General features: G+C 36.0%; 1 protein-coding gene and 1 long non-coding RNA gene across 2 annotated transcripts in view; both read right to left on the minus strand.

Annotated features, from left to right (window-relative positions):
* The window catches only part of LOC109046148 (janus kinase and microtubule-interacting protein 2-like), a gene marked incomplete at its 5' end in the record, with an annotated part of 25,746 nt that extends 9,259 nt beyond the window's left edge, over window positions 1-16,487 (minus strand). The window contains 16 exons of the mRNA XM_042711515.1: window positions 34-102; window positions 1,106-1,171; window positions 1,282-1,335; window positions 1,412-1,510; window positions 2,541-2,639; window positions 3,126-3,188; window positions 3,357-3,440; window positions 8,503-8,631; window positions 8,740-8,862; window positions 10,217-10,270; window positions 10,358-10,498; window positions 11,739-11,885; window positions 12,105-12,203; window positions 12,559-12,768; window positions 13,740-14,237; window positions 16,368-16,487. Coding sequence (XP_042567449.1) covers window positions 34-102; window positions 1,106-1,171; window positions 1,282-1,335; window positions 1,412-1,510; window positions 2,541-2,639; window positions 3,126-3,188; window positions 3,357-3,440; window positions 8,503-8,631; window positions 8,740-8,862; window positions 10,217-10,270; window positions 10,358-10,498; window positions 11,739-11,885; window positions 12,105-12,203; window positions 12,559-12,768; window positions 13,740-14,237; window positions 16,368-16,487 — 2,055 coding nt within the window. The remainder of the gene's footprint in view (window positions 1-33; window positions 103-1,105; window positions 1,172-1,281; window positions 1,336-1,411; window positions 1,511-2,540; window positions 2,640-3,125; window positions 3,189-3,356; window positions 3,441-8,502; window positions 8,632-8,739; window positions 8,863-10,216; window positions 10,271-10,357; window positions 10,499-11,738; window positions 11,886-12,104; window positions 12,204-12,558; window positions 12,769-13,739; window positions 14,238-16,367) is intronic.
* Window positions 16,488-16,491: 4 nt separating this feature from the next.
* Window positions 16,492-25,267, minus strand: LOC122134703. Its single transcript, XR_006153055.1, has 2 exons — window positions 25,132-25,267; window positions 16,492-16,606 (listed from the first exon to the last, which is right to left on the minus strand). It is a non-coding gene; the product is annotated as an uncharacterized LOC122134703 (long non-coding RNA).
* Between the last annotated feature and the right edge of the window lie 146 nt (window positions 25,268-25,413).

Here is a 25,413-nt window from a genome sequence, read left to right on the forward strand (position 1 = left end):
TAGTGTACAAATAATAAGACTAGTAGTTTGTACCATCTCGAGCTCCAGGTCTATCATCTTCTGATGCAGAGCTGCTTCTGTGCCTTCGATCTGCTGAATCCACTGAATGACACACACACACACACACACACACACACACATGAAATCAATGTAATTCATTGATGTGTTGTAGTCAAAACCACCTAAACTGAGACTAAGACCGGAATCTGTCTTAGATTTTGAGGGGTCGGTTGAAACCGAGTCAAGACCAAGACCAGAAAGCACTTTTAAAATTCATCTGAAAGATCCACATTTATTGACCAAGAAATGCCTTGATAAAATAATAAAAAATCATTTATGACAAAATTACAAATGCATAGATAATGCCACAAGATTAATGTTTTAAAAGTAAACCTTTGATTACAGGTAAATATAAAGATACTATCAAGATGAAACCGGCCAGTAGGTGGCAGAAAATCACTTATTGAGTGAGTCACTGAATCATTGATTCAACTGATTCGTTCGAAGCGGCTGATTCATTCACTGCTGTGTGCTGCTCAGAAACCTTATCCTATGGATTTTTTGGAACTATTGTCAAAAATGTGTGCTTAAACTGTGTTTAAAACTGTCTAATTAACTTCTTGTGTATTGAACGTTTGTATAAAATCAATATTATGAATGCAATCATGCCTTATATTTGTGAAAACATCTCTCCTGCTTAATTATATCAAATGTTACAATATAAAAAATTTGATACAATTTACTTTTTTTATCTTGAATTTGGTGGGCATTTGTATGATCCCCTGTTCATTTCTAATTTCAAAAGAAATAAGCTAGAGTGCATCTGAAGCAGGAAATTTTACATCAGTCACAGTAATGATGTCAAATCAGACAAGTCACCTTTATTTCCACAGCGATTCATACAATACAGACTGTTTCAAAGCAGCTACAGTGTTAAACAATGATGCAAACTAAATTCAATTCTTTTCTAAAAAACACAAAAGTAAACAATTTAGTAATTTCCCCACGGCTCTGGTCTTGAAACAAAATCCTGAGTCCTCTTATTCTCGAGACAAGCCTCTTTAGAATATATATATCTTATCTATAACCTGAGGAAAGCACGTACCTTCTCAGCGAGCGACAGCACGGTACTGGCTTGAATAATGGCCACCTGCTCCTCGTTCCTCAAGTTCTGCATAAAACCATAAACAAATACTCTGTACTGTGCATTGAGTCTCAGGTTTGTATTATCAGCGTTAAACACTATCCACTTGACTAGATTATTACACACGTGTGACGCACCCCGTTATCTCCGAGTATATCCAGCAGCTTGATGAGGTCTGGTATACACACGTCCTGTAGAGAGCAGATCTGTGTCACAAGCTCTCACTGTTACTGAAAGCAAAGTGCCAGATTATGATTTCATATTTACCTTCACGCCCTCCTTTATACAGTAGATCTGCAGCGCGCTCACTCCCTCAGAGAACGGATGGATTTGAAGGTTAAACGGAGGCGATCTCCTCTCACGCTCCTGACGGATCACAGCAAACACACATCACACACTTACAGGAGACAATTTCATTACAGCAGGCTGCTTCCTTAAAGCATCATTTTTATACATCTGTACTGACATTTACACTCTTTAACATTTTAAGAGAAAAAAAAAACATTATATAAATAAATGACTAGTTAATGGCTCTTCAAAATAAACCTGATCTAAAATGTGCATCTCTGTGTGCAGAGCTCAATGTTGTTAATGTCAAAAATCTTCATAAATGTCATGTCAACCATAACAAATGTAACTGTCTATGTATTCTATCATTATTTATTGCAGTTCATTTAAAATACAGTTTCTTATGGAAGTTTGCTTCCTGCACAATAGTTTAAATAAATAAATAAAGGTAATTTTCAAGGAGATAAATTCAATAAAGGTCCATTCAGAATTATAATTTTTCTATATAAACTAAGAATTGTGAAATATAAATTTGCAATTCTAAGAATGAAAAGTCAAAATTGTAAGATAAAAGTTGCAATTATCTTTTTTAAAATTTTTTACTCCATGGCATAAAAAACAGAAATAAATAAACTTAGAATTCTGAGAAAAAAATTGATACAAACTCTCAATTCTGATTATTATTTTTTTACTTCTTTTTCAGAATTCTAAGTTTACGTCTCGCAATTATGTCTTCTGAAAAAATATTTCCCAAAATTGCAAGATAAAAAGTCACAATTACCTTTTAATTTTTTTTTTATAATTTCTGAATGTTTCACATATAAAATTATTACATGTATTTATTTCTTTAATAAATATCGTATTTCATTGGAAAAGTATTTTTACCATAAGTTAAGTTAGGATTAATCTTAACAGGATAAACTGAAACTTCCGCTTGTATTTGTCTTAAGAACAAATAAGGCTTCACGTCACGAAATACACATGAAGAAAACTTGGATACCAATTGAAACGCCAGCCAAAACCTGCTGTAAATTCAACTGCATATTTACTCACAAACTTGTGTGAACTATTATGAAGTTTAACAGTGATTTGTGGACAGAGCTCAAACCTCCAGCTCAAGAATGCGAAACTCCAAGAGTTCGCTCTGATCTTTAGAGTCCTGTAGTTCCTGCTGCAGCTTTCCGTTTTCATTCTCAGACTTTTCAACCTGGTGAAGAAACATCAGAAGAAATGTGACCTGACTGATGCTGCAGATGATGCTGCACAGATCCTGCTAGCCTTCGATGATCCGATTCAACCATACGAATATCCAAAAGTGACTTCAGATAAACATGACATTTGGGTTGCATTTTTTTCAGTGCTGAAGAGTGCTGAACTTTCTTCCCCTGCGTCCTATTCTTCATGTAATCCAGAAGGATTGTTTGAGCTGCGCCCTCTACTGTACAGACATGAATTTACAGTTCCTTCAGCCTGAGGCTTATTTCACTCACTTTTGATGTGAAAGACCCTTTACATTTGCAAAAAAATATAACTTTTTATATTGAAACCAAGTAGGCAAGCGCAGCACAGATGAAAAAAAGTAACACAAAAGTAACATAACATTACTTTCCATAAAAAGTTTTGTAGGGAGTAACTCTATATTGCAATGCATTACTTTGCAAAGCTGATTACTTTGTTCGTCGTGTTCCCTCACCTTCTCCAGCAGCTCTTGATTGCGCCTGAGGAACAGTTGCTTCTCTTCCACCCATCTGGAGTCCTGTAAGGAATGATGAGAATCAGACTGTCCTTCAGTGAAATCAGTTTGTAAACATGGAGAAACACTCAGCAGGATGAATACCACTCTAGAGCGTGCTCAAATGTAAATCACAGGTCACTGGGTATAAATTCTGCGTGCACTAACATCAATAATAGTAAAAGACTTTACCTGTCCTTTTAAAGCGAGCTCTTTCTCCAGGTCTTCAATTTTAGCTTTATACCTTTGAACGTCTGCCTGGAGCTGCTCTTGAGCCTGCAAAGACAAGAAAACTATCAAATCCAGCAGTAGTTTATAATGTTTATGAACATTTGAGAGCAGAAGTTTTGTACGATATATATGAAATTAAGGTCACAGTTTAGTTTGGGGACCAATTCTCACTATTAACTAACTATTAGTTATGATTTTGCCTCAATAAACTCTTAAAATTGTTGCTTATTAATAGATAGTAAGGTAGTTGTTAAGTTTAGGTATGGGGTAGAATTATATCAAATATGGTCATGCAGAATAAGATATTAATATGTGCTTTATAAGTACTAATAAACAGCCAATATGCTTGTAATATGCATGCTAATAAGCAACTTGTGTCTAGTGACAATGTTTGCCTAAACTAAAGTGTTACTGAAATTCTTGGGTTTTGCCATTTAGTTTTCAAACAATCTGTATATATTCTGTATCTGTATATATAATATATATATGGCACACGGCACTTGTCTGAACCCTAGTTTATCAGATTTATTGATCTTGACACATAATAATAAGGGATCCTCTATATGACAGACTGTATACATACTGTATTTTAATTTTTCATGTTGGTTGCACATGATTTGGAATTGACTGACAAAAGGTTTTCAAATGTTTATAATTCTGACAAAACTGCTTATTTTTTTCTAAAAAATGATAATTAAAGATCAAGCTAAACTACTTAAAGGGATACTCCATTAATCACTTACCCTCATGTCGTTCCAAACCCGTAAAAGCTCGGTTTGTCTTCAGAACACAATTTAAGAAATTTTGGATGAAAACCTGGAGGCTTGTGACTGTCCCATAGACTGCCAAATAAATAACAGTGTCAAGGTCCAGGAAAGGTGTGAAAGTCGTCATCTGAATACTCCATCTGCCATCAGACGTGCAATTTTTGTTTTCTTCACTTATCAATAGTGTTCCCGTCACTTTATATCCCTTTAGCTGCCTCACCAAGAAAAAGGCATTTGAAAAAAAAATTGTTTGCATTTCTTATCTCATGTCGCTAATTACCACACTCAATGTTTTTTTTTTCAACACATCCCATAATTTTTTAAATACCAGCCTCTACCAAATGATTAATATGTCACTTTATGGTAAAAGTACCATAATTCATACACATACTATGAAAATCAGAAAAAAATATGAACTATAATACTAATTTATTTAAAAATATAATCAAAATAAAATAGTTTTGTTTATTGAATCTTCTTTATTTATTGAAATATGCCATAAAATATTTCAGGTTTTCATTTTAACACAGGAAATTATGTTTTCATGTTTTTAACAATAAACTGAAATAAATAACACAAATAACTAAAAGTAGCAAAACCAAAGACATTACATTCTTTCTGCATTCAAAAAAAAAAAAAAAAAAAAAAAAAAAAAAAGCAAAATATATTAATATAATGGCATTTTAGGCTTTTTTTATTATTCAAGAAACACAGTGTAGTGTGTTGGTGGTGCAGGATTTTTTTTTTTTTTTTTTTTATATATATTTTTATTGTTTTTTGTAAAAGAGATGTTGTGTGTTGTGTGAGAAAATTTTGAAAAATATTTCAAACAACATAAAACACTAGGGATTGTAAAACATCTCTTACATGTGAAATGGTGCAACAGCACGAGTGCTTCCTGAACAAGAGAACCCCAGCCCACTTATTTCTGGTGGTATGCTGCAAAGCATTCTTGGTTTGCGTTCAAGCACAGGAAAACATTGCATTTTTGAGAGTTCCATCTTGCCACACCCTTCGGACAGTAGTTGCACCGCCCCCGTTTGTCACAGTGTAGTGGCCAATGTCCCAAGCTGTCATATCGCACATCTGGTTGCGGTTTTGGGAGTGAGGGTCTTGATGTAGTGCCTTTGGTGGTGGTGGAGACTGGATGCGCTGATGTTCGACCGACTTTGGATGCAGGCTTGTTGACCTGGGTTCAGCAGGCGGAACCGTTTGAGAGGCACTGCTTTCTCATTTAGTAGGCCACAGTCCCTCTTGTTAGACCACCGCCCAATGGACAGATCAAGGATGTTAATGTACCATCTCTTTACTTGGCTGGGGTCCTTGTACATATGTCAGAAAGATCAATCCCACCCATATGCTCACTGTAAGCAGGGATGAGTGATGGATATGGGACAGTGATCTTTTCCTTTGACTATTTGCACCAGCGATTGACAGCTGAAAGAGGCATGATCCCACTGGCATTTCTAAAAGGTTGACACACTTGTCGTTAAACCATTTTACTGCAATCAGCCCTTCAGCAGCCCTGCAGTCACAAGACCCACGCCCTCTCTTAATCAGCTCTCTATCTGTCATCAAAGGAGCTCCACCAGTGCAGTTTGGTCGGACAGTGCCGATGTGAAGGAGGTATACAGGGTCTGAACCAATTTAAAGCTTGTAAAAAAACAGGAGGCGTGGCTGTTGTATAGTTTTGCATAGTGTTGTCACCACTTTGGCTCCTAAAGGTAGCATCTGCTCCTCCTCACTGAGGGCGACACTGAAGAATGTGGATGCCCCTTGATACATCAGCAGGTCATGGATGATGCCAGATGAACTGGCTCTGCAGAAGACTTTAAAACCCCACTTGTCTGGTTTATTGCCAATATATTTGCGGAGGGAGCCAGCTCTTGTGCGTTTATATCCTATCATGACCTCATCCACACTGTGCTTGTAAGTGCATGGTATCAGGAGACACTGCTTGCGAAGCATGTCAAAGAGTGGACGGATTTTGTAAAATCGATCTGGATCTGGATTCTCACTGCACTGCTGATTGTCATTGAAATGAATATAACTGCGTAACAGCTGGAATCTCTTCCTTGGCATGATATCAGCTATCACACTGAAGCGTGACTCATGCTGCCAGTAATCCTCCAGCGATAGAAAACACCCATAAAGAGTAGCATGGAAAGAAAATCTTCAGTCTCTTCTGGGCTGGTCCTGATTGGATCCCCCAGCTCCTGGGCGGAGTACAGGTTGGTATGATGAGAACATGCTGAATCATCTCATCAGTGAAGAGCATTTTGAAGTATTGGAAGGGTGTCTGTACAACCACAGGGGGTTCAGATCTTGATTCTGTGACCTGGAATTCATCAATGTCTTCATGCTTCCAGATTCTTCTTGTGCCACTGTGTGGGCCTGAGGGGGAACTTGAGCCAGGGGTATCCTCTGGCTCCTTCAAGAAAACTGTTTTTAGAGTGTGTTTTCCTTTTCTTCTTCTCTTACATGGAAGATTTTTAGACAATGTGCTTGTTAAGGGAGCATCATCCTCATCCAGGGACTCAAAAGAACCCTCACCAGCTACCTCTTGATAATCCGGATCCTCTATCAGGTCATCAACATCACTGAGATCAGCATCAGAGTCTTCTAGAAAAAGGGCCTAAAGAGAGCGCGTTCTTGTACCATAGAAACTGTTGACATCCATCTAGTAATTGTAAAAAAAAAATTCATTATATTTCCTTCAAAAAATATCCAAGTGGCAAAAAAATACACACTTAAGAAATTATCTCAGTATATTCACGAAGACATAACAATAGCTGTGTCATATTCATAGCTAGAATGTAAAATAATAAAATGGACGATTGAAAACATTAGCTTATTTCCTTCAAAAAAAATACCGTTTGGTTGAGCACGTTTTTGAAAAATTATTACAAACATACTAAAGTTTTTTCATGGCACCAAGTAACATCATTTTGTAAAGTTAGGGCTCTTGCAGTGTAATATGTCAAAAAAATATGCTTACCTTGCAAAATTTCACCAAGAACAGTTGACATGGCAGGAGTGAGAGATTTTTTTTTGTTTGTAAGAAGTTGTTTCTGACATCCATGTAGTGCTGCTGATTGACACTCTGACATCTAGTGGATTTTTTTGGCATAACATACCTCAACCAGATGGTAGAGATGGCTCAATCAGCTTGAGTTAAGTTAGGTACTCCTCTCAATAAAATATAGAGGGATATAACCCAGATTGCATGTCTGATGGCAGATGGACTATTCTGACGATGCTTTTCATATTTTCCTGGACCTTGACACTGTTATTTATTTGGCAGTCTATGAGACAGTCACAAGCCTCCCGGTTTTCATCCAAAATATCTTAAATTGCGTTCCGAAGACGTACAAAGCTTTTACGGGTTTGGAACGACAAGGGGTAAGTGATTAATGACAAAATTTAATGAAGATCAGTGTTATTTTAATACCATTAATATATTTTTGTTCATATTTTTAATTCGTTTTTATTTGTATAGTTTCTTTTTCACTTAAGGTTACTTTAAAGTTTTTGTATTTTAGTCATTTTTTAAATGTCTAGACAGTATTTATTACATTTTTATTTATTATTGTTAGTTATTTTAGTACTTTGGCTTATGAGCAAAAATGATATAAGTTTAAATTTTTATCTCATTATTTTTTTTTTATTGTAGTTTTAGTTTAGTTAACAATAATAACAATGATGAGGATTTTTCTTTCTTTTTGGCAGTTCATTCATCAGGATAGTTGTACCACCCCAACATCTGAATACCAAAATAAAGTTCCATTCAGAAATTAAAAACATGTTGATTAAATTAAAAGGTATATTTATATTGCTGTATGTGTGTGTATTTTTGAAAGAGGTAATAAATCTTTTAAATAAATAAAGTCTTTTACCTCATTTCTGTTATGTTAATGGATAACCAGTTGTGCACAGACAGTATCTGTGACCCTGGACCACAAAACCACTGTTTTGAAATTGAGATTGAATAAATAATCTTTCCATTGATGTATGGTTTGTTAGGAGGACAATATTTGTCTGAGATACAACTATTTGAAAATCTGGAATCTGAGGGTGCCAAAAAAATCTAAATATTGAGAAAATAATCTTTAAAGTTGTCCAAATTAAATTCTTAGCAATGCATATTACTAATCAAAAATTAAGTTTTGATATATTTACAGTAGGAGATTTACTAAATATCTTCATGGAACATGATCTTTACTTAATATCCTAATGATTTTTGGCTTAAAAGAAAAATTTATAATTTTGACCCATACAATTTATTTTTGGCTATTGCTACAAATATACTTTTGTGCTCCAGGGTCACATTTAAGGAATACCTTAGCCTCCATTTCAGCGTCCAGCACACCTCCTTTCTGCTCCTGTAGGAGGGCATAGGCTCTTTGAAGAGCCTGATATTCCCGCGTCAGCTGCTTAAAGCGCAATTCAGACTCTTCAGCCGCCAGACCCTTCAAGAACAAAAAAAAGTTTATGAGAAATAATGAACATGAACAGCATCAAACACAGGTATCCTGACTGAGAAATGAAGGAAATCCATAATCTTGCTAAATGCTCACCTCGTCTAAGTCTTCATCTGGAGTAGCCGGGGTTCGATCCATGCGCAGGGAAGCCACAGAGGAAGTTTCTGAATCCATGGACTCTTCATCATACCCATAGAATGTGTCTACAACAATATGCCTCTGCGCAGGGAACAACAAGAGCAGTTCCAGGTAAATATGGACCTTTTCATGGAATTTCAGATACTCTGAACCCCAGTGTGGCTGGTTGCTCCAAGAGTTAAAAAAACCTACTGCAATGTTTTGAATGCTGATTGGAGAAAATACTGTAACGGTAGCAATGCTTGCATCCACAAATTTTGGGGTATTGCATAAGAACACTGAATGGAAGCACCAAGATGCATTAAAAATCTTAAAATGTGCATAAAAAAAAACATTTTTAAATCCGGTAACAAAACATGCATAAACTACGATGGAAACCCATTTACTAAATAAATTCCTGGATACACGACAAAAAACTCACGTGACATTGTCTTAACAGATCGGGTGACTGGATAACTGGACTCATTTGCAGACTAATCTCATTGCACGCTGTCTAAAATATTGTTTTAGTCATTATGAAATGCCTGAGCTGAAGTGTGTCATCAGAATGATTTGGTGCTGTCAATCGCTAAAAAACAAAAAAACTAATTAATCGCACATTTTCTGAAATTAATCATGATCAATCCAACCGAACATTAAAGTTTTATATTGCAATAATTTCACATTCAGTCTTCAAATTAATGTAGAAACAACATAAAGAACGGTGTATTTTTAATATTTGTTTAATGGCATCTTTTTATGACTGAAGGCAAGTATCACTGATGTCTCTAGGAAATAGTTTTTTTCCTAATATTTAACTAATTACTAACCATTCAACATTACAGTATAATTGAGAGCTATACATTTTAACACTGATTAAACTTCAAAAAATAATAACTTCTGATTTAAATGAACTTAAAACAATCTTCACACAAACCCATTATAATAAATATCATGTTTAGCTACCTGTGCCCTTCACCAAGTAGGAAATAAACAGAAACTGAATAAAGTTATCAAGCACTAAATTCTAAATTAAATGTAGATGAATCCTTAAAGCTACAAGTTATTGATTTCCCCCTTTTTTGTTTTGTTATATTCTGAAATTTATTAAGATGTATATTTTAAGTTAAATGTTGTTGATTTCTTAATTTTTTTGTTTTATATATATATATATATATATATAACAAATATTTACATGCATGCACAGATTTAAGGCAGCTTTAGTTGCCTTTTTGGTAACATTATGACTTAACTGATGACATTACTATGACATTGCACTCTTATAGTTTCTTTGAGAACTTTCCAGGAAGTGAAGATTTGGTTCTCTTCAATATATGGGATGGAAACTGTGCTTTATTCACAAATGTTTTATGCGATATTCTAATTTTTTTTGCACAAGTTCAGTTCACAACTTTGGATGGAAACATACCTTTTTCACTCTTTCAAAAACCCTCACCTTTATAGGTCTGCTTCGTTTATGCCTCTTCTTTCTCAAGAGCTTTTCTCTATCCTGAAACATGCATAAGAAAGATATGATAGATGGGTGTTTGGTGCTCACTGCTGTGACTCCTGGCTCGTGTTTTTGAGAAGTACTCACTCGTGTCAGCTCATCGATCATGCTCTGCTGCTCGAGGACCTGCAGCTTGAGGAACTCAATCTCTTGATCATCGTTGGCCTGATCCAGATCATTCAGAGACTTGAGTTTCTTCAGTGGAGGATGGGAGGTAATCTTCTCCTTCTGAATACAACAAAACAGTAAGAATACAACAGCATTGAAAACAAAATTGGTGTAGAAACTATGTTCACTCAGAAATTGCTCGTAACACATTGAACTTAATGTAAAATTTAAAAGCAGAAAAACTGAAATCCAGCCATTTCTAACACTACAGCTAACACTAAGGATGAGCCTGCAAGATGAGGAACTGTGCCACGCAAAATGCATTCAAAGCTAATTTTATGGGGACACTACCTGACTTTTACCATACGGTGTGCTAAAACAACCCCCAGCATGTGAAAATAAAAACCACTTATATTGGGCAAAATTAAGCATTTGTGAATTCCTTACTCAGTATTTCCTGTCCATCTGAGAGATGGTGAATTCACATTCATAAATACTTAGATTATAGCATTTATTTTACCAAACGTGACCCTGCAGCACAAAAGCAGTCTTAAGTCTCTGGGGTATATTTGTAGCAATAGCCAAAAATACATTGTATAGGTCAAAATTATCCTTTTTTCTTTTAAGCCAAAAATCATTAGGATATTAAACAAAGATCATGTTCCATGAAGATATTTTGTAAATTTCCTACTGTAAATATATCAAAACTTCAGTTTTTATTAGTAATATGCATTGCTAAGAACTTTATTTGAACAACTTTAAAGATGATTTTCTCAATATTTAGATTTTTTTGCACCCTCAGATTCCAGATTTTCAAATAGTTGTATCTCAGCCAAATATTGTCCTCCTAACAAACATCAATGGAAAGCTTACAGTATTTATTCAGCTTTCAGATGATGTATAAATCTCAGTTTCGAAAAATTGACACTTAACACTGGTTTTGTGGTCCAGGGTCACAAATTATAATATTAAACATTTATCTTGGGGTAATCCGAACACAAGTGTTTAGTGGTAAACATACATGTAAAAATACTTCAAAACAATACGTGATTATGTGATCTTGAAACAAAACGCCCATCTTATTTTTAAAAACTGTCAGTATTAAAACAACACAGAGTGACAGAGCATTTAAAAAACATACTTTCAAAGTTCAATACAGCTGCTTGATTAAAACAACACCGATATCTGCTCAAACATCACATTTGTGGTGAGATTCAAATATAGGAGCAACGCTGAGATGCCTTTCTGTGCTTTGTTAGCATTCGGTAAGAAATGCATTAGATTTAATCATCCATTAAACTAAAAACTTTAAAATGCAGATTAAATTTGGTCAGACATTAGGAAATAAAGAGGAACCCACCATCTCCAGGTTCTCCTTGGTTATGGATTTAAGTTTGTCCTCCGTTCTCTGAAGGGAATGGCTGAGTTCATCATTTTTCTTACTTAATAATTTGTTCTTCTCCAGTAGCGGCTTGCACTGTTTCTCTGTTTCTCGTACACGCTTCAACTGAGAGGAGCAATTCAGTGTTAATTATTCATAACCGACAGACATAAAAAGAGAAATGTTTCTAAGACTGCACATAAAAGAAGATGCGTGCTGAGGATTTAATTGTCTTGTAAAAACCAACAACAATTCCACGGATGGCATTGCATTTTTATCCTTCACTGCGACATTTAGTTTCCGGGAAGCATCTATGCAAACAACATCAATGACATCGAAACATACCAGCTCGTTCCTCTCATCCAGTAAGATTGAATTGCGGTCTTCCAGTTTATGAATGGTGGCTTTGAGTTCACTCATGCGTTTCTGGTTTCTTCTCATGTCCTAAAACACATGCACCAGATATACCTGTCACATTTTCCGAACTTGACACACACACACGTACTGTACATTGCATAATAAAGGAAAATGTATGCACTAATATAAAATGTTTAAGGTATTAACCCATATTTACACTGGCAGAGTACTAGCAGAGTATCACATACATGCATTAGTGTTTGTGTGCTTGCAGAACAGAAATGTGTTCTTTTAACAGCAATAATTTATGCTGATCTCATTTTTAATTTGTAGACTGTGTGTTTAAGACTGCACTACAAGACTACAAGAACATCTATGGATTCGCATGTGCATTTGTGGAATTGCACGTGTATCTGTGGATTCGCAAGTCTAGTTTCTTTACCGGACTCCCACAGTGCTCTGCTCCATCTCCAGCGCGGCCAGGGATCTCTCTTTTGGGGCTACCCAGGTTGCATTCTGCCTCTTTCACCAGAAACAGCTGCTCATCAAGCACATCCTTCTGCAGCTGGAGCTTCTGCACGAAGCCTGTCGCTGTGTCCAGCTCTTTCTCCAGCGCAAAGATCGTCCGGTCCTTTGCCTTGATCTCATCCACCTGCACAGTTTAACAAAGGTCATGCCGGGTTAACCTACAGGGTCAGGGTTTGGCTTTTTAAAGTCACCTTGAAATCAAAAATGACAATTGTAATTATTTTACAGAGTGTTGAAGTATGTATTATAAATGATTTATCCGTGCACATAATTATTTGCAGCGATCAGTCACACTAAAGTGCCCAAAACATAAGATTTATTGTTTGAATTTCTTTAAAAAATTACAAAATTTGAAAGCTGAGACTTTGTTTCAAAAGTAGCCTGCTGGTCTGTTGGCACATTGTCAGCGATGCGATGATGTTTGGCGTGAGAACACAATCACCACCGATCATCTCTTCATCTTTACTACTAGTTATAGCACAAAATAAACATGAATGAACATTAGGCCACGTGTCCACCAAAGAGTTTTTCCCAAAGGCTAGCGTATTTAAAATTTAATGTAATTTTACAACAAAATACTGTTAATTCTATGTTTCTAAAGAAATAGTTCATCCAAAAATAATAATTTGCTTAAAATTTATGACCCTCAGGCCATCCAAGATGAGTGCTGTGGATTATTGTGATGTTTTTATCAGCTGTTTGGACTCTCATTCTGACGGCACCCATTCACTGCAGAGCACATACATTTCTACAAATCTGATGAAGAAACAAACTCATCTTTGATGGCTTGAGGGCGAGTAGTATTTTCCTTTAAGATGGTTGTCAGTTTATTATAAAGGTAAAAAGCGATTTTAGTAATTTGGTATATAAACATTATTCCATTATTTTGAAATGTTTCTTTTGTTTACCATACACTTTTTTTTTCATTGTACATCATTATGCGGGCACTAAAGGTCTATATAATGAAGGGGTATATAATACTTATAATGTCGATACCTCCTGGAAGTATGTGATATAAAATCTTCCATGTTTGCTTAATGGACAACAGAACTTATTATTGATATTTCCAGATTAAGAATAAAAACGATGGTTTACCAATCGACGAACATCTCTCTCACTGTCCCACTTGATCTTGGAAATCTGCTCCTGGTGCGCTTGATGTTCAGTGCGCAGGTCACCTGCCTTCATCTTGTCGGCTAAAATCACAGTATTAAGTGCTTCATCCTTCTGCCGTTTGGAGGATTTTAGCTCCGCTATTTCCTGCAGCAGTTTGACGCGCTCCTGGTCGAAGAAGCGGCGGGCCTCCTCTCGGGCCTCGAGCGTCAGCGCAGTGCGCACTTTCTCGCCGCTGCCGTCGCGCAGCGCACTGAGCGCAGTCCGCAGACGCTGGATCTCGCCTTCTTTAATCTTAGCGGTACGCGCTAACTCCTGCTCGTGCTGCCGTGTCAGCGATTCCCGCAGAGCTGCGAGTTCTTTTAACTTCTCCTCGTGCCAGCGAGCCCGCTGCTCCGTCAGCGTCACCGTGTGCCGATGCTGCTCCTGTTCGCGAATGCGCTTGCCTTCCTGCACCTTTTCTCGCTCCAACTTGGTCACCTGCAGGAATTAGTTCATGAATGAGTCACGTGGATATGCATTTATTCAACATCTGTTCTAGGTGAACAAGAATGGTACAGCAAGTTTAACTAGTTAGCTTGGTACTGCAGAAATCAGCACCTAAAAAGGCTCCGTGTGGAAAGTTATGGTACAGCAAGTTTAACTAGTTAGCTTGGTACTGCAGAAATCAGCACCTAAAAAATGTTTATTATACAGCTGTAATATACATGTAATGGCCACAATAAAAGGCCAAAAAAAAAATGTGCACTTATCACACAGCACAATGTCACAGATGTCGCAAGTTTTGGGGGAGTCCCCAATTTTTCATGAGATGAACTCCACCGGAGATGTCCCTAAGACTGAATGTTCTATGTTCACAAAAGGCCTGTTTCTCTCATAATATTGTTCATGTGCAAGTGCCATCTGCACTAAATCACTGTGTTAGGGTGAGCACTTACTCCTTTAAAAAAATAATCCATGTTATTACCTGACTAGGTGTGGCATATCGAAGATGCTGATCATGGCATCATCGCAGTGATTATTGCCAGGTGTGCCGGTAAGGCTGGCATCACAATAAAAGTGTCAGTTCTAAACAGAGTGCGGCATGACAATCATATCAAGTTCATTATCAAACTCTATGCGACTAATGAGATTAGCGTAGCTTCTACGTGAGGCAAATGGGTGGTTTATAATTTATATAATGGGTTGATTATATAGATACTATATTTATCATTTTTATATACTACTATCATTTATAAACACAAAAGTTAATTAAATAACACTGATTAACTGAAAATGTGAAACTTTTAAAAAAGATCTTCTGCTCACCACAGGGTTGTATGAAAATCCTTTGATTTAAAAAAAAAAACCAAACAGTAAAACAGTAATAATATCGAAATATTCCTACAATTTATTGCCCAATACAACCTTGTTTAACAAACATTAAAAGTAAAAATAAACAGAATAATTCCTGTGTTATAAAAAGTCTATTAGGTTTCTGTTTTCACCATAACTCAAGCCGCGCAGCGCTGGTTCAGTGTCGAGCTAGAGTCGTGTTCGGCGAAATCATGCTACGGCTGAGGACCCCCCCTGCGTTTCAGTGTAGCCGAAAATACTGTTGTGACTGCCTTTATAACATTTTTGGGAATCTGTTTATTCTGATTATTTCAAAATAAAAAAAATTTGTCTTACTGTATCTTTACGATATAAATCGTTTATTTTATGCAAACACAGGCTTTTCCATCACGCGAAAAAACCGTGACATTTCTTTAAAGGTGAAAAAAAAAAAAATCCTGCTCCCCAGGCCACAATACTTTGAAAGGTAGTGTACTGTACAGTGGTTACGATTTTATAAAGATTTCTAAATGAATACAAATGCTGTTTTTACCGTCGAAGCATCGATTCATCGCTAAAGACGATGCTTTTTTTTTATGGTTTTTATTTATTGAAGAGAAATCATGAAGGTTAAAAAAAAATTTTTTATTAATATAGTTGTTTTGAGATTTTTATTAATATTCGGGTTGTTGAACATTTGACCCAGGATCTACAAAACACTGAACACTGGGTTGTTACGATTTGAAAATACAGCTGGGTATCCCAGAAATACCCAAAACATTTGAAAGTAACCCAAAAATATGTATTTTTTATTTTATATATTAGTAATATTTTTATTTTATATATTTTTTTTATATTTGTTTTTTTTAAGTTCATAAAATAGAACACTGTTATTTTAAATATTAATAATATTTTACTGATCCCAAACCTGTGAACAGCAGTGTGTGTGTGTGTGTGTGTATATATATATATATATATATTTTGTTTTGTTTTGTTTGTTTGTTTTTTGTGCTTTAGTACATGACGGGCCATTTCAGAATTCATCAACTTTCCCCTGCAGGCTTGGTTTGGGCATCTCTGTCTTAAAATGTTTTTGAAATGAACTGTGAGACGGAGCTTTTGATTTTCTGTAGCTGAAATTGATCTTTCGAAGCCGTGCACTGGTTAAAAATGTCAGAAATGTTCAGCAAAGGCTATGAAAGTTCACTGTACATGTGCTACAGTTTAATTCAGGAGAGATTGTTTTCTTCTGGCCTTTCAGAAACACTAGGTGAATGTGTACATGCTGTTACCTACCTTGCATTTTTCTTGATGCAGTTCAATTTGAATATCTGTTAATTTGGACCTGAGATCTTCATTGGCTGCCTGTAAGGAAGAGATGAGCGCTTCAGGCTTCTCGACGAGATTGAGGCTTCTCGCCCTTTGCCATTGGGTCAGATGTAGGGGTTCCTCAAACACTCTTATTATCCATCACTTCAAGTTACACTGACGTTTCCAGCTCCGTCTTTTCCTCATTATCCTTGTAGTGAGAAAACCTGGGGGTGTACACGGAAACATTTACAGCGAGGGTAAGGACAAAAACACTATGCACATTTGTAAACTTAAATTGTCATGCTATGATTTCAGCCACTTCTGTGTGTCCTTTTGTTAAAATCAACAGATTTCACATTTTTTATTATATGAAGGAAACTCTGAAGTCTTGGAAGTCTTATCATTTATTTTGCAACTTTTTTCGAATGCCTTTTGTGTATGGATTGTCTTTCCCTGCACACCCACACATGATAATAAAAATATGAGTAATAATTAATTATGATTCGTAATAATATTAATTATTACATACAGGTGAATTCAGGTTAATTGGGACACATTTGTGAGTGTCATTTCAATGGCAAAAATTTATCCTAATCTAACGAAAGAGTGAAATAAACACAAAACGTTCTGTATGTATTACCTGAATATGATTTACTGTATATACAGTATGTGAGCTCTGTTGCATTCAGCATCTCTGACAACAATATTTTTATTGCGTCATTTCAAAATCAGCCATGATTTTCTCAAATGATGCAAAACCGTGTCAGATATGTAGTGGAGTGAGCTGTGCACATGGTCAGGACATTTAAGAGGACATGACTTCAGCAACACTTTAGTTTAAGGAGCAATTCTCAGTATTAACTAGTTGCTTATTAGCATGCATATTACTAGCACATTAGCTGTTTATTAATAATTATAAAGCACATATGAATGTCACACAGAACGCATCGTTGTGTCTAAAAACGTGAGATGCCGAAATATAGAAAAACAATGGAAAAGTAGGTATTACATCACATTCCTTTGTTTTATTAATAGTGCAGAAAAAATGGAAAAGTAGGTATTACATCACATTCCTTTGTTTTTTTTTTAGTGTAGAAGAATAAGCTAAAGTTATCCGAATTTTTATTTTATTTACATTTATTTTCTAAACACCCTTCCTTACAAAGGACTGTTTCATAACAAAAAACACCTGAATAAAACACTATCTAGTACTATTAATAATAAACCACTTTTTATTGACCCAGCATTTAATTATAAAGTATGACAGATGAACAATCAACTTACACAAGCTACTGACAGCACAGCCATGAGTTGCCTTGACAACACATGCAGCAAAGCGCTCTCCCACACACACATGCTGTCTCACAGAAGCACTTAGATACTAAATCTGAGCTGCTGACTGCATAAACTAGTGTTTAACCACGCTTCACAGCCATGCACACTGCAAGAGTCTTCTACAGTCAGACATGTAAACTCAAGAAGAGCATATAGAGGCACTAGGATGATTGTAAAAGATTTCAATTATGATGAGGCATAATGGTGATTAAGAGTGAATGATGCTTGTCTTTCTGGAGCTCATCTGGCAGCTGTCAATACAACACAGCAGTCGCCTGAAACTACTAAAATAAGACAGTTATCAGGGCAAAATAAGACGTGCTTCTGGAACAAGACAACATGAAGCATTTGACAAAGCCATCTAAAATTAGACTATTTACTTGCGGAAATTTATAACCCTCAGTCCATCTGAGATGTAGGTGAGTTTGTTTCTTCATCAGGTTTGGAGAAATCAGTGTCTCATCAATGGATGCTCTGCAGTGAATGGGTGCCGTCAGAACGAGAGTCCAAACAGCTGATAAATAATCCACAAGTAATCCACTCCAGTCCATCAGTTAATGTTTTATCAAGCCAAAAGAAACAAATCCATCATTAAGACTCTCATTCTGACGGCACCCATTCACTGAAGAGGATTCATTGGTGAGCAAGTGATGGAATGATCAATTTCTCCAAACCTCTTCCAATTCAAAAACAAAAACAAACTTATCTTGAATGCCCTGAAGGTGAGTATATTTGCAGCAAATTTTCATTTTTTGGGGGTGAACTACTTTGACATTCTGGTCTGACTTTAAAAACCTTCTCAGTCGATCGGATTCAGCTCGTACTGCATGAAGGTTCGATCAGATTAAAAGAAGTGCTGTAAATCGGACATATTTCAACCAAAAGCATGTGAAGGTTCGATCAGATTAAAAGAAGTGCTGTAAATCGGACATATTTCAACCAAAAGCATGTAAACGTCAGATTCGGACCGATTCTGCTTTAAAGGTCACCCTTCACTTTAAAGTTATGTCATTGAGGCAAAAATAAAACACTTGCAGCACTGTAGTTAAAACGTTTCTTGAACTTAGCATTGCATTGTTATTTATAGGGATTGCAACTTACAAATTTTTACTGTGCCATTGATTGTGTTTGTTGACAATGCGGTATTATCACGGTCAGAAACTTAAATTTCAAAAAGCTGCAATAGCAGTAGATAAAACAGGTGCAAAAACTTGTTTTCTTATAACAAAAGATCAGCATTTAAACTACAATATAGCAATACAAGGCATAGGGATATTTAAAGTTAAAAGATTTTATGTACAATTGAACTTTAAGACCCATGAGTATCACTTTACAAATGACCTCATTAGTTAACCTTAGTTAAATGCATTAAAATTGCAATAATAACATTTGCTACAGAAGTTACTGAATCTTTGTTAAAAAATTAAGTCTTAGCTCATGTTAGCTCAATAAATAAAGTGTTTGGACAATGTGGTTCTTAATTTGAATCCACGTGTCTCTAAGATTAATGAATGGGTTCAGAATAACAATTGGCAGTTAAATAATGAAGCCCTAAAATGTTAATGAACAATGAAGAATCAAAAGACTTTCAAACCATATCTAGAGCATGTAGTCCCCATTTGGAAAAATATAGAAATATGATCAAAATTATTTTCCAATTAAATGTTTAGAAAGTAACAGCTGTTTTTTTTATGGGGTTTCCAGGGTAAGGGCTGCAGTTTCTGCAGTTTAGCGCCATCTGCTGTCAGAGAGTGAATGTACTTTCATTCATCGCGTCTCTCATGTGTTCCTCCATTCTCATGTGTGCTCAGATTTAAATCAGAGCTCACATCGGCGTCTTTTAAAGCAGCATACAACGGTTTTGTGCATTTTGACCAGTTAGTTTGATGGGAAAAGTATTCTTAAAATGCATTCCAAATTCTGAATTTTTGTATATATAATTATTCTCGTTAACTTTAAAGTGCCCATTGATAACAATATCGTGCATAATCATTACCGCGATATATCGCATTACCGAATATCGGCACATGTCTAGTTATTTACAATTAAATTAAAATGTATTTTAAATGTATATTAAATGCAATTAGCAAAACATTAAAATGCTTTTTATGACCCACCCAAAACAGGACTTTCATCACTTTCTCTGCAGGTCTGGCAGGTAGCAGTCTTTTTAACAGACCAGAAATATCACAATCTGTCTTTAACACAAGGTACTTAAATATAAAGGACTAAAATATATACTACATAGCAGGCAGCTCACACATACGTTATTGGTAAAAAATCTTTTATTTCCAGACAGACAAGCAAAATAAATTGGCTGGAGTTGCTGTGCATTGCATCCAAAATAGAAATGCTGCCAAAATTGCCTTAGTAGACAATGCCAGTGCAGACAGCACCATTGATTATAACAGATCTAAAATGGATCTCTGGCCATTTTCCATAAGAGCAAAGAACTGAAACGATCACATTTCACAGTGAGGAGGACACAGATTGGGAGAGAGGTGTTTTTCATCATTTTCCTCATTGTTTAAATTATATCCAAGTGTTTAATTAATTAAAAATAATTAAATTAAATGAATTATATAAATCTATAGAGGATAAAACCTAAATGCAACATTTAAGGCAACCTGTAGTCTAATATTTAAATAATATAATGAAAAAGTGCTTTGTCGTGACATCGCTGCATGTAACTTTGGCAATGCTGCTATTCAATAAATTGGTAAAAATTGACCAAAAACAAAATCACAATACATTTACATTTACGGTCAGGCCCTTCAAAACCTCATGCTTTTAATAAATAAATAAAATATAAAAATGCAATTTACTGTAATAGCTTAAAATTATGCTGTATATTACCTGAAATGTCACCCTAAAGAACTACTCAGAAATGACTTGTTTTAAGCAAAAAATCACTTCATTTTGATCATTTATTCAGAAAACAAGACTTTGCCATTTTGCTTCTCAATAAATAAGAACATCTATATGTTTGCAGTGTGATAAACATGTTTCAGTGAAGTATAGTACAGTATAATTTCACTCATTGGCTAGTAAAAGAAAATGTATTAATTCATTTAAATGTATTTATTTTGAGTAAAATTAAGAGCTTTCATTTATTTCAACATCTGATAAAATACTGGATAGAAGTATTTTCCTTTATTCAAGATGAAAGTGCATTATTTTTATTATTATTATAAGCCGTGCATAATTACTTACTGTAACATACTCTCATGTCATACTGTATATCTGTTTACTACTACCTTGTAGGCAGAGGATGATAATCTTGGTTATGTAGCTTGTACTGCGTAATCTTTCTGCCCACCAGAGTCTGTGATTTAACAGCTTTAGATGTCAGGCAGATATTTTGATTAAACTCTGAATGTTCGACAGCTAAATCCATTCGATTACTGATGCGCTGTCCCTCCAGAGAAGCTCAGTTCATCCCAACACTGTAAATCTAGAATATCTTTCTTCATATCCTCATCAAAATGAACAGACCTGTTTTCTTCAAATGCACTACTGCTTTTTGCACATTATGCTGACTTTAGAGGTTGTTGTGATCATGAATCATTGTAAACATGCATGAAAGACAATATTCAGAGAAGCAGTTCAGGACTGAATGAGTGTCTACATGAGGATAGCAGCATCTCGGTGTCATACTGTACCACACTATAAAACCACTATAACTAATACCATATTAACCCAGAAACGACTGAATCATAAAAGCACACTGGGTGCTAAGTTTAAAAAATATATTTGTGTGCGGCAATAATCTGATTTTTCCTCTCCATCTGTCTGCAGACTTACCAAATTAGCCACTGCCGTGGTCATCTGGTCTGATTTAGCTCTATCGCAGACTTCTGCATCCATAAACCCCTCTGAATGTTTCCGCTGGAAGTGTTTCTGTGTGCTAAGTATAGGACACGCACCCTATCACACTGAATATTTTCAGTGGGAAACACCTTTTTTTGTTTTTTGTCTAAATTCATCTAGAAGCTTTGCATTAATTTACTGCAAAACCCAGTCTGCTAACACATCTGACACATTCACAGCACTAATTACCATGGCTGCATAAAATTACATTAGCTGCTGTATATAGTTCGTGAATATTCACATTATTATAAGCTCAGTTCCAAACCAACTCATACCGAAGACATAGAACTTCTCCAAATGTGAGAGAGTAGCTCAAATTTATGAAAATTAACCCTGGTTTATTACAGTAAAAGTGTGGTAACCATGTTTTTTTTGCTGGATTGATTACTATTTGTATAACTACAGTGTTACTACAAATACCTTAGTTTCGCCAAACCATGATTCATTTCCAGTTACCAGGGTTTAACTACAATAACCATGGTTTTTCAGTTTTATTTGTAGTAAAACCATGGTTAATTTTCTTAAGGACCAACACAAAACAAGAATTTAAATTCATTCATACTGTCAAGTGCTGTGAGTCACATGAGTTTCTCTATGGTGTTTTTTTTTATTTTTATTTTTTACTTTATATCTTTTATGCAGATTACATCAGCAACACAGCTGTCAATTTCAGCTCAGACATGCTCATTACTTCTTCCATAAACACACTGGTGATGTCCCAAAAGAACAGTAAAAATGCTGAAAGTTTTTATATTTAAAATTGGATTTAAATATATCAAATATTAAAAACTTACAGTTTGGGGAATTTATCTTGCACAGGTATGGCTTGTCTTTTAAAGACCCCGTGTGGTGAAAGTTTTTAACATTTTTACCAATGACAGTCTCAAAAACGCGGTTTGAAACCTTTGTGGCGGGGCTTTTCATCTCATTATCTCCACTGGTCATAGCTTTCTATTTACAGCATGTGTGTTTTTGCAGCATTGAGCAGTGTAGCCAATCACGGACAGATCTGTTGATTTCATGATTTCATTTCATGGTTTATCCAATACTGCCGCTTGCCATCATGTAGCGTTCCCTACTTCAGTTAACAGTGAAAGTGGAGCTGCAGTGATTGAGTGGAGGCGGGGACTAATTAGCATATTCATGGTTCTACGTATACTAAATGAGGTAAAGGTGTAGAATACATTCAAACCATTTTAAGAGAAATCAAAACATTGAAATATGTAATTCTGATTATCAAATATGAGTTTTAAGGGATGAAATTAGTGACTGCGTACGGATTGGTGTTTTCTCAAACGACCATTTCTGAGCTTGTTGCATATTTTCTACACTGAACGTGGTCTGATTTTATTGTGAACAGAGGCAGTATATACACTACAGTCTGGTGATACAATAGAAACTCATTTTTTGGTGTGTGTTTTTAATTTCGTTCCATTCTGTGAAGTTTATAAAATCCCTAACTACAAGCATGCTTAACAATTAAAGTGATGCTTGCCTTAGTAAACGCCACTAATAAATATACATGTGACAAATCAATAGACTGAAATAGGGACGAAAAACTTCATAGGCAAGAAAAATGCTTAACATAAGTACACTGCATAATAAAACATTTGACTGAAGTGGCCGCACTATAAAACATGCAATGTTGCCCAGTTTGTAGAATAAAGAAAGGCATGGAATTACTGGAAGAGCTGAAGTTTATTGGAGGGACGTTACAGTCCGTTTCTCTTCCAGCTGCACTGGCCCATTTACTGCTATAGCATGAGGCTAAAGCACAGACACACTGGCATCATGACCCACTTTTACATCCGCTGACACCAAACTCCAGACACCACAGACACAATAACACACAGTTCACTAGCCATGGCTCAGTTTAACCCATAAAAATCCTAAAATTTCTGCTTCCAGGAAGTTGGAAATGGAGGCCAGTATAATAACCCAAAATCCAGTATCAAAGGGTTTATCTTCAGCCCCACAGCTAACAGTCATTAACACTAATTCTGTCCTACAGATCAATAGTCTACCATTCAAAAAGTCTGAAAATATAGCACTGATTCGAAAAGCTAGTTGTGCTTCCATTCAACTTTATGGAGATTAAATACATAAAATTACAGTTTCTCCAGTTAGCAGACCTGTGTGTCATTTCCTTTCTGTAAAATAGATTTTTGGGATAATGCCTCTATTTGGCAGGGAAAAAATAATCTTGGTTATGTCCAACAACAAAAAATCTGCTAATCCAAAATCATACAGACAACACTCTAAATTTGGGATGGTTGTTCTTTCAGAGTTTAAATTAAAGAGATATATTTAGATTTGTAATATGTGTAATCAATAGCTAAGTATTCCAGTATGTTTTAAATAGTTCAGTATATTGAACAGCTACCATATTAACAGAATGCTACTATTTTACATTATAAAAGCAAAAACTCTAAAATGTAGAACACATTGATTATTGATATTGTATTGATTGTTTTCTTTGTAATATACTGAAGACTAAAATAGGACTGTATAGAGTAAAAGCGATGTAATATAATGCTTTTTTAAACTTTAACTACTGTATTTTTATAAATAATTATCATGTAATGAGCCACCGTACTGATGTTCACTAATGAAATATTTTCTGAAGGATTCCCTGCATCCTATGAATCATATCTGGGTCCCTATTAAAAATGCTTAGGGATTCTTAATGCAGTTTTTTTATAATTTCCTATGAAATTCCTATCCTAAATGTTCTCAAATGGAAATGTTGGATTCCAGCTCAAAATAAACAGTAGACTTTTAAGAACACATACTCCTCCTGATTCACCAAAAGGGTAAAATACCCCTTTAAGACATCAAATGGATTTTAAAAGACATCTTCCCAAAGAGATTTTCTGATGTAATTATGTGATGTTGAACAGGACTGTGGGAATCTTAGTTTCATTTCATTCATCTTATTTGATTTTTATTTAATCCCATAAATACCGGTGCCAAATTATAATTGATGGGAATCTCAACAGGAATCCTGTACACAGTCCTGCAGGATTTAAGTGAGAATGAATAGCAATATAATGCACAGCTCCTTTCTAAAGACAATTCTTAATATTTTTCTGTAGTATACAGTCCAAGCATACAGATCTGAGATGTGTGATTCTGACACGGTAGCAGAGGTCATGTGACACACTGCCTTAGGCCTTCCACAAATGATTAGATGGATGCTATTAGGCATGAGCAGCATCGTGTGTGAGTGTATAATCTGTAATGCACCGCATCAGTGTGTCCTCACGGCCTGCAGGCTGAAGCTCACGCGTCCTGATGCGCGCGCAGGCCGAGCTCGCCCATTCACACGGACACATCCATATAATAATAACACATCACACCAGAGACGAACCATAATCACCAAGTGCCGCATGCTTTCTAGGCGTGCCCTTATTTCAGCCTAATTTGATTTCTATAAGCCCTCCTGCATCCCCGTCAGTCTGTCCGGCGGCTCTCTGAAGCGCGGCGCACACGCACAGATTAAACAGCAGCGACTCAAACACGCCCAGAATAGAGCTATGCTTACCTAAAAAACAATCCGCCACGATGTGCCAAAACCTCAAATCCGCAATCATGGTCCTACATATTTCTCAGCGCGACCTCTCAGCATCAGCAGCCGTACAATAAAACGAGCTCCGATGATGCTGCGTAGCCCCGCCCTCCTCCCGCTGTCAGAATGATGCTGCGTAGCCCCGCCCCCCTCCCGCTGTCAGAATGATGCTGCGTAGCCCCGCCCCCTCCCGCTGTCAGAATGATGCTGCGTAGCCCCGCCCCCTCCCGCTGTCAGAATGACCTCATCACATTCAGT

Source organism: Cyprinus carpio, chromosome A21, assembly GCF_018340385.1.
Source record: "Cyprinus carpio isolate SPL01 chromosome A21, ASM1834038v1, whole genome shotgun sequence".
NCBI lineage: Eukaryota > Metazoa > Chordata > Actinopteri > Cypriniformes > Cyprinidae > Cyprinus > Cyprinus carpio.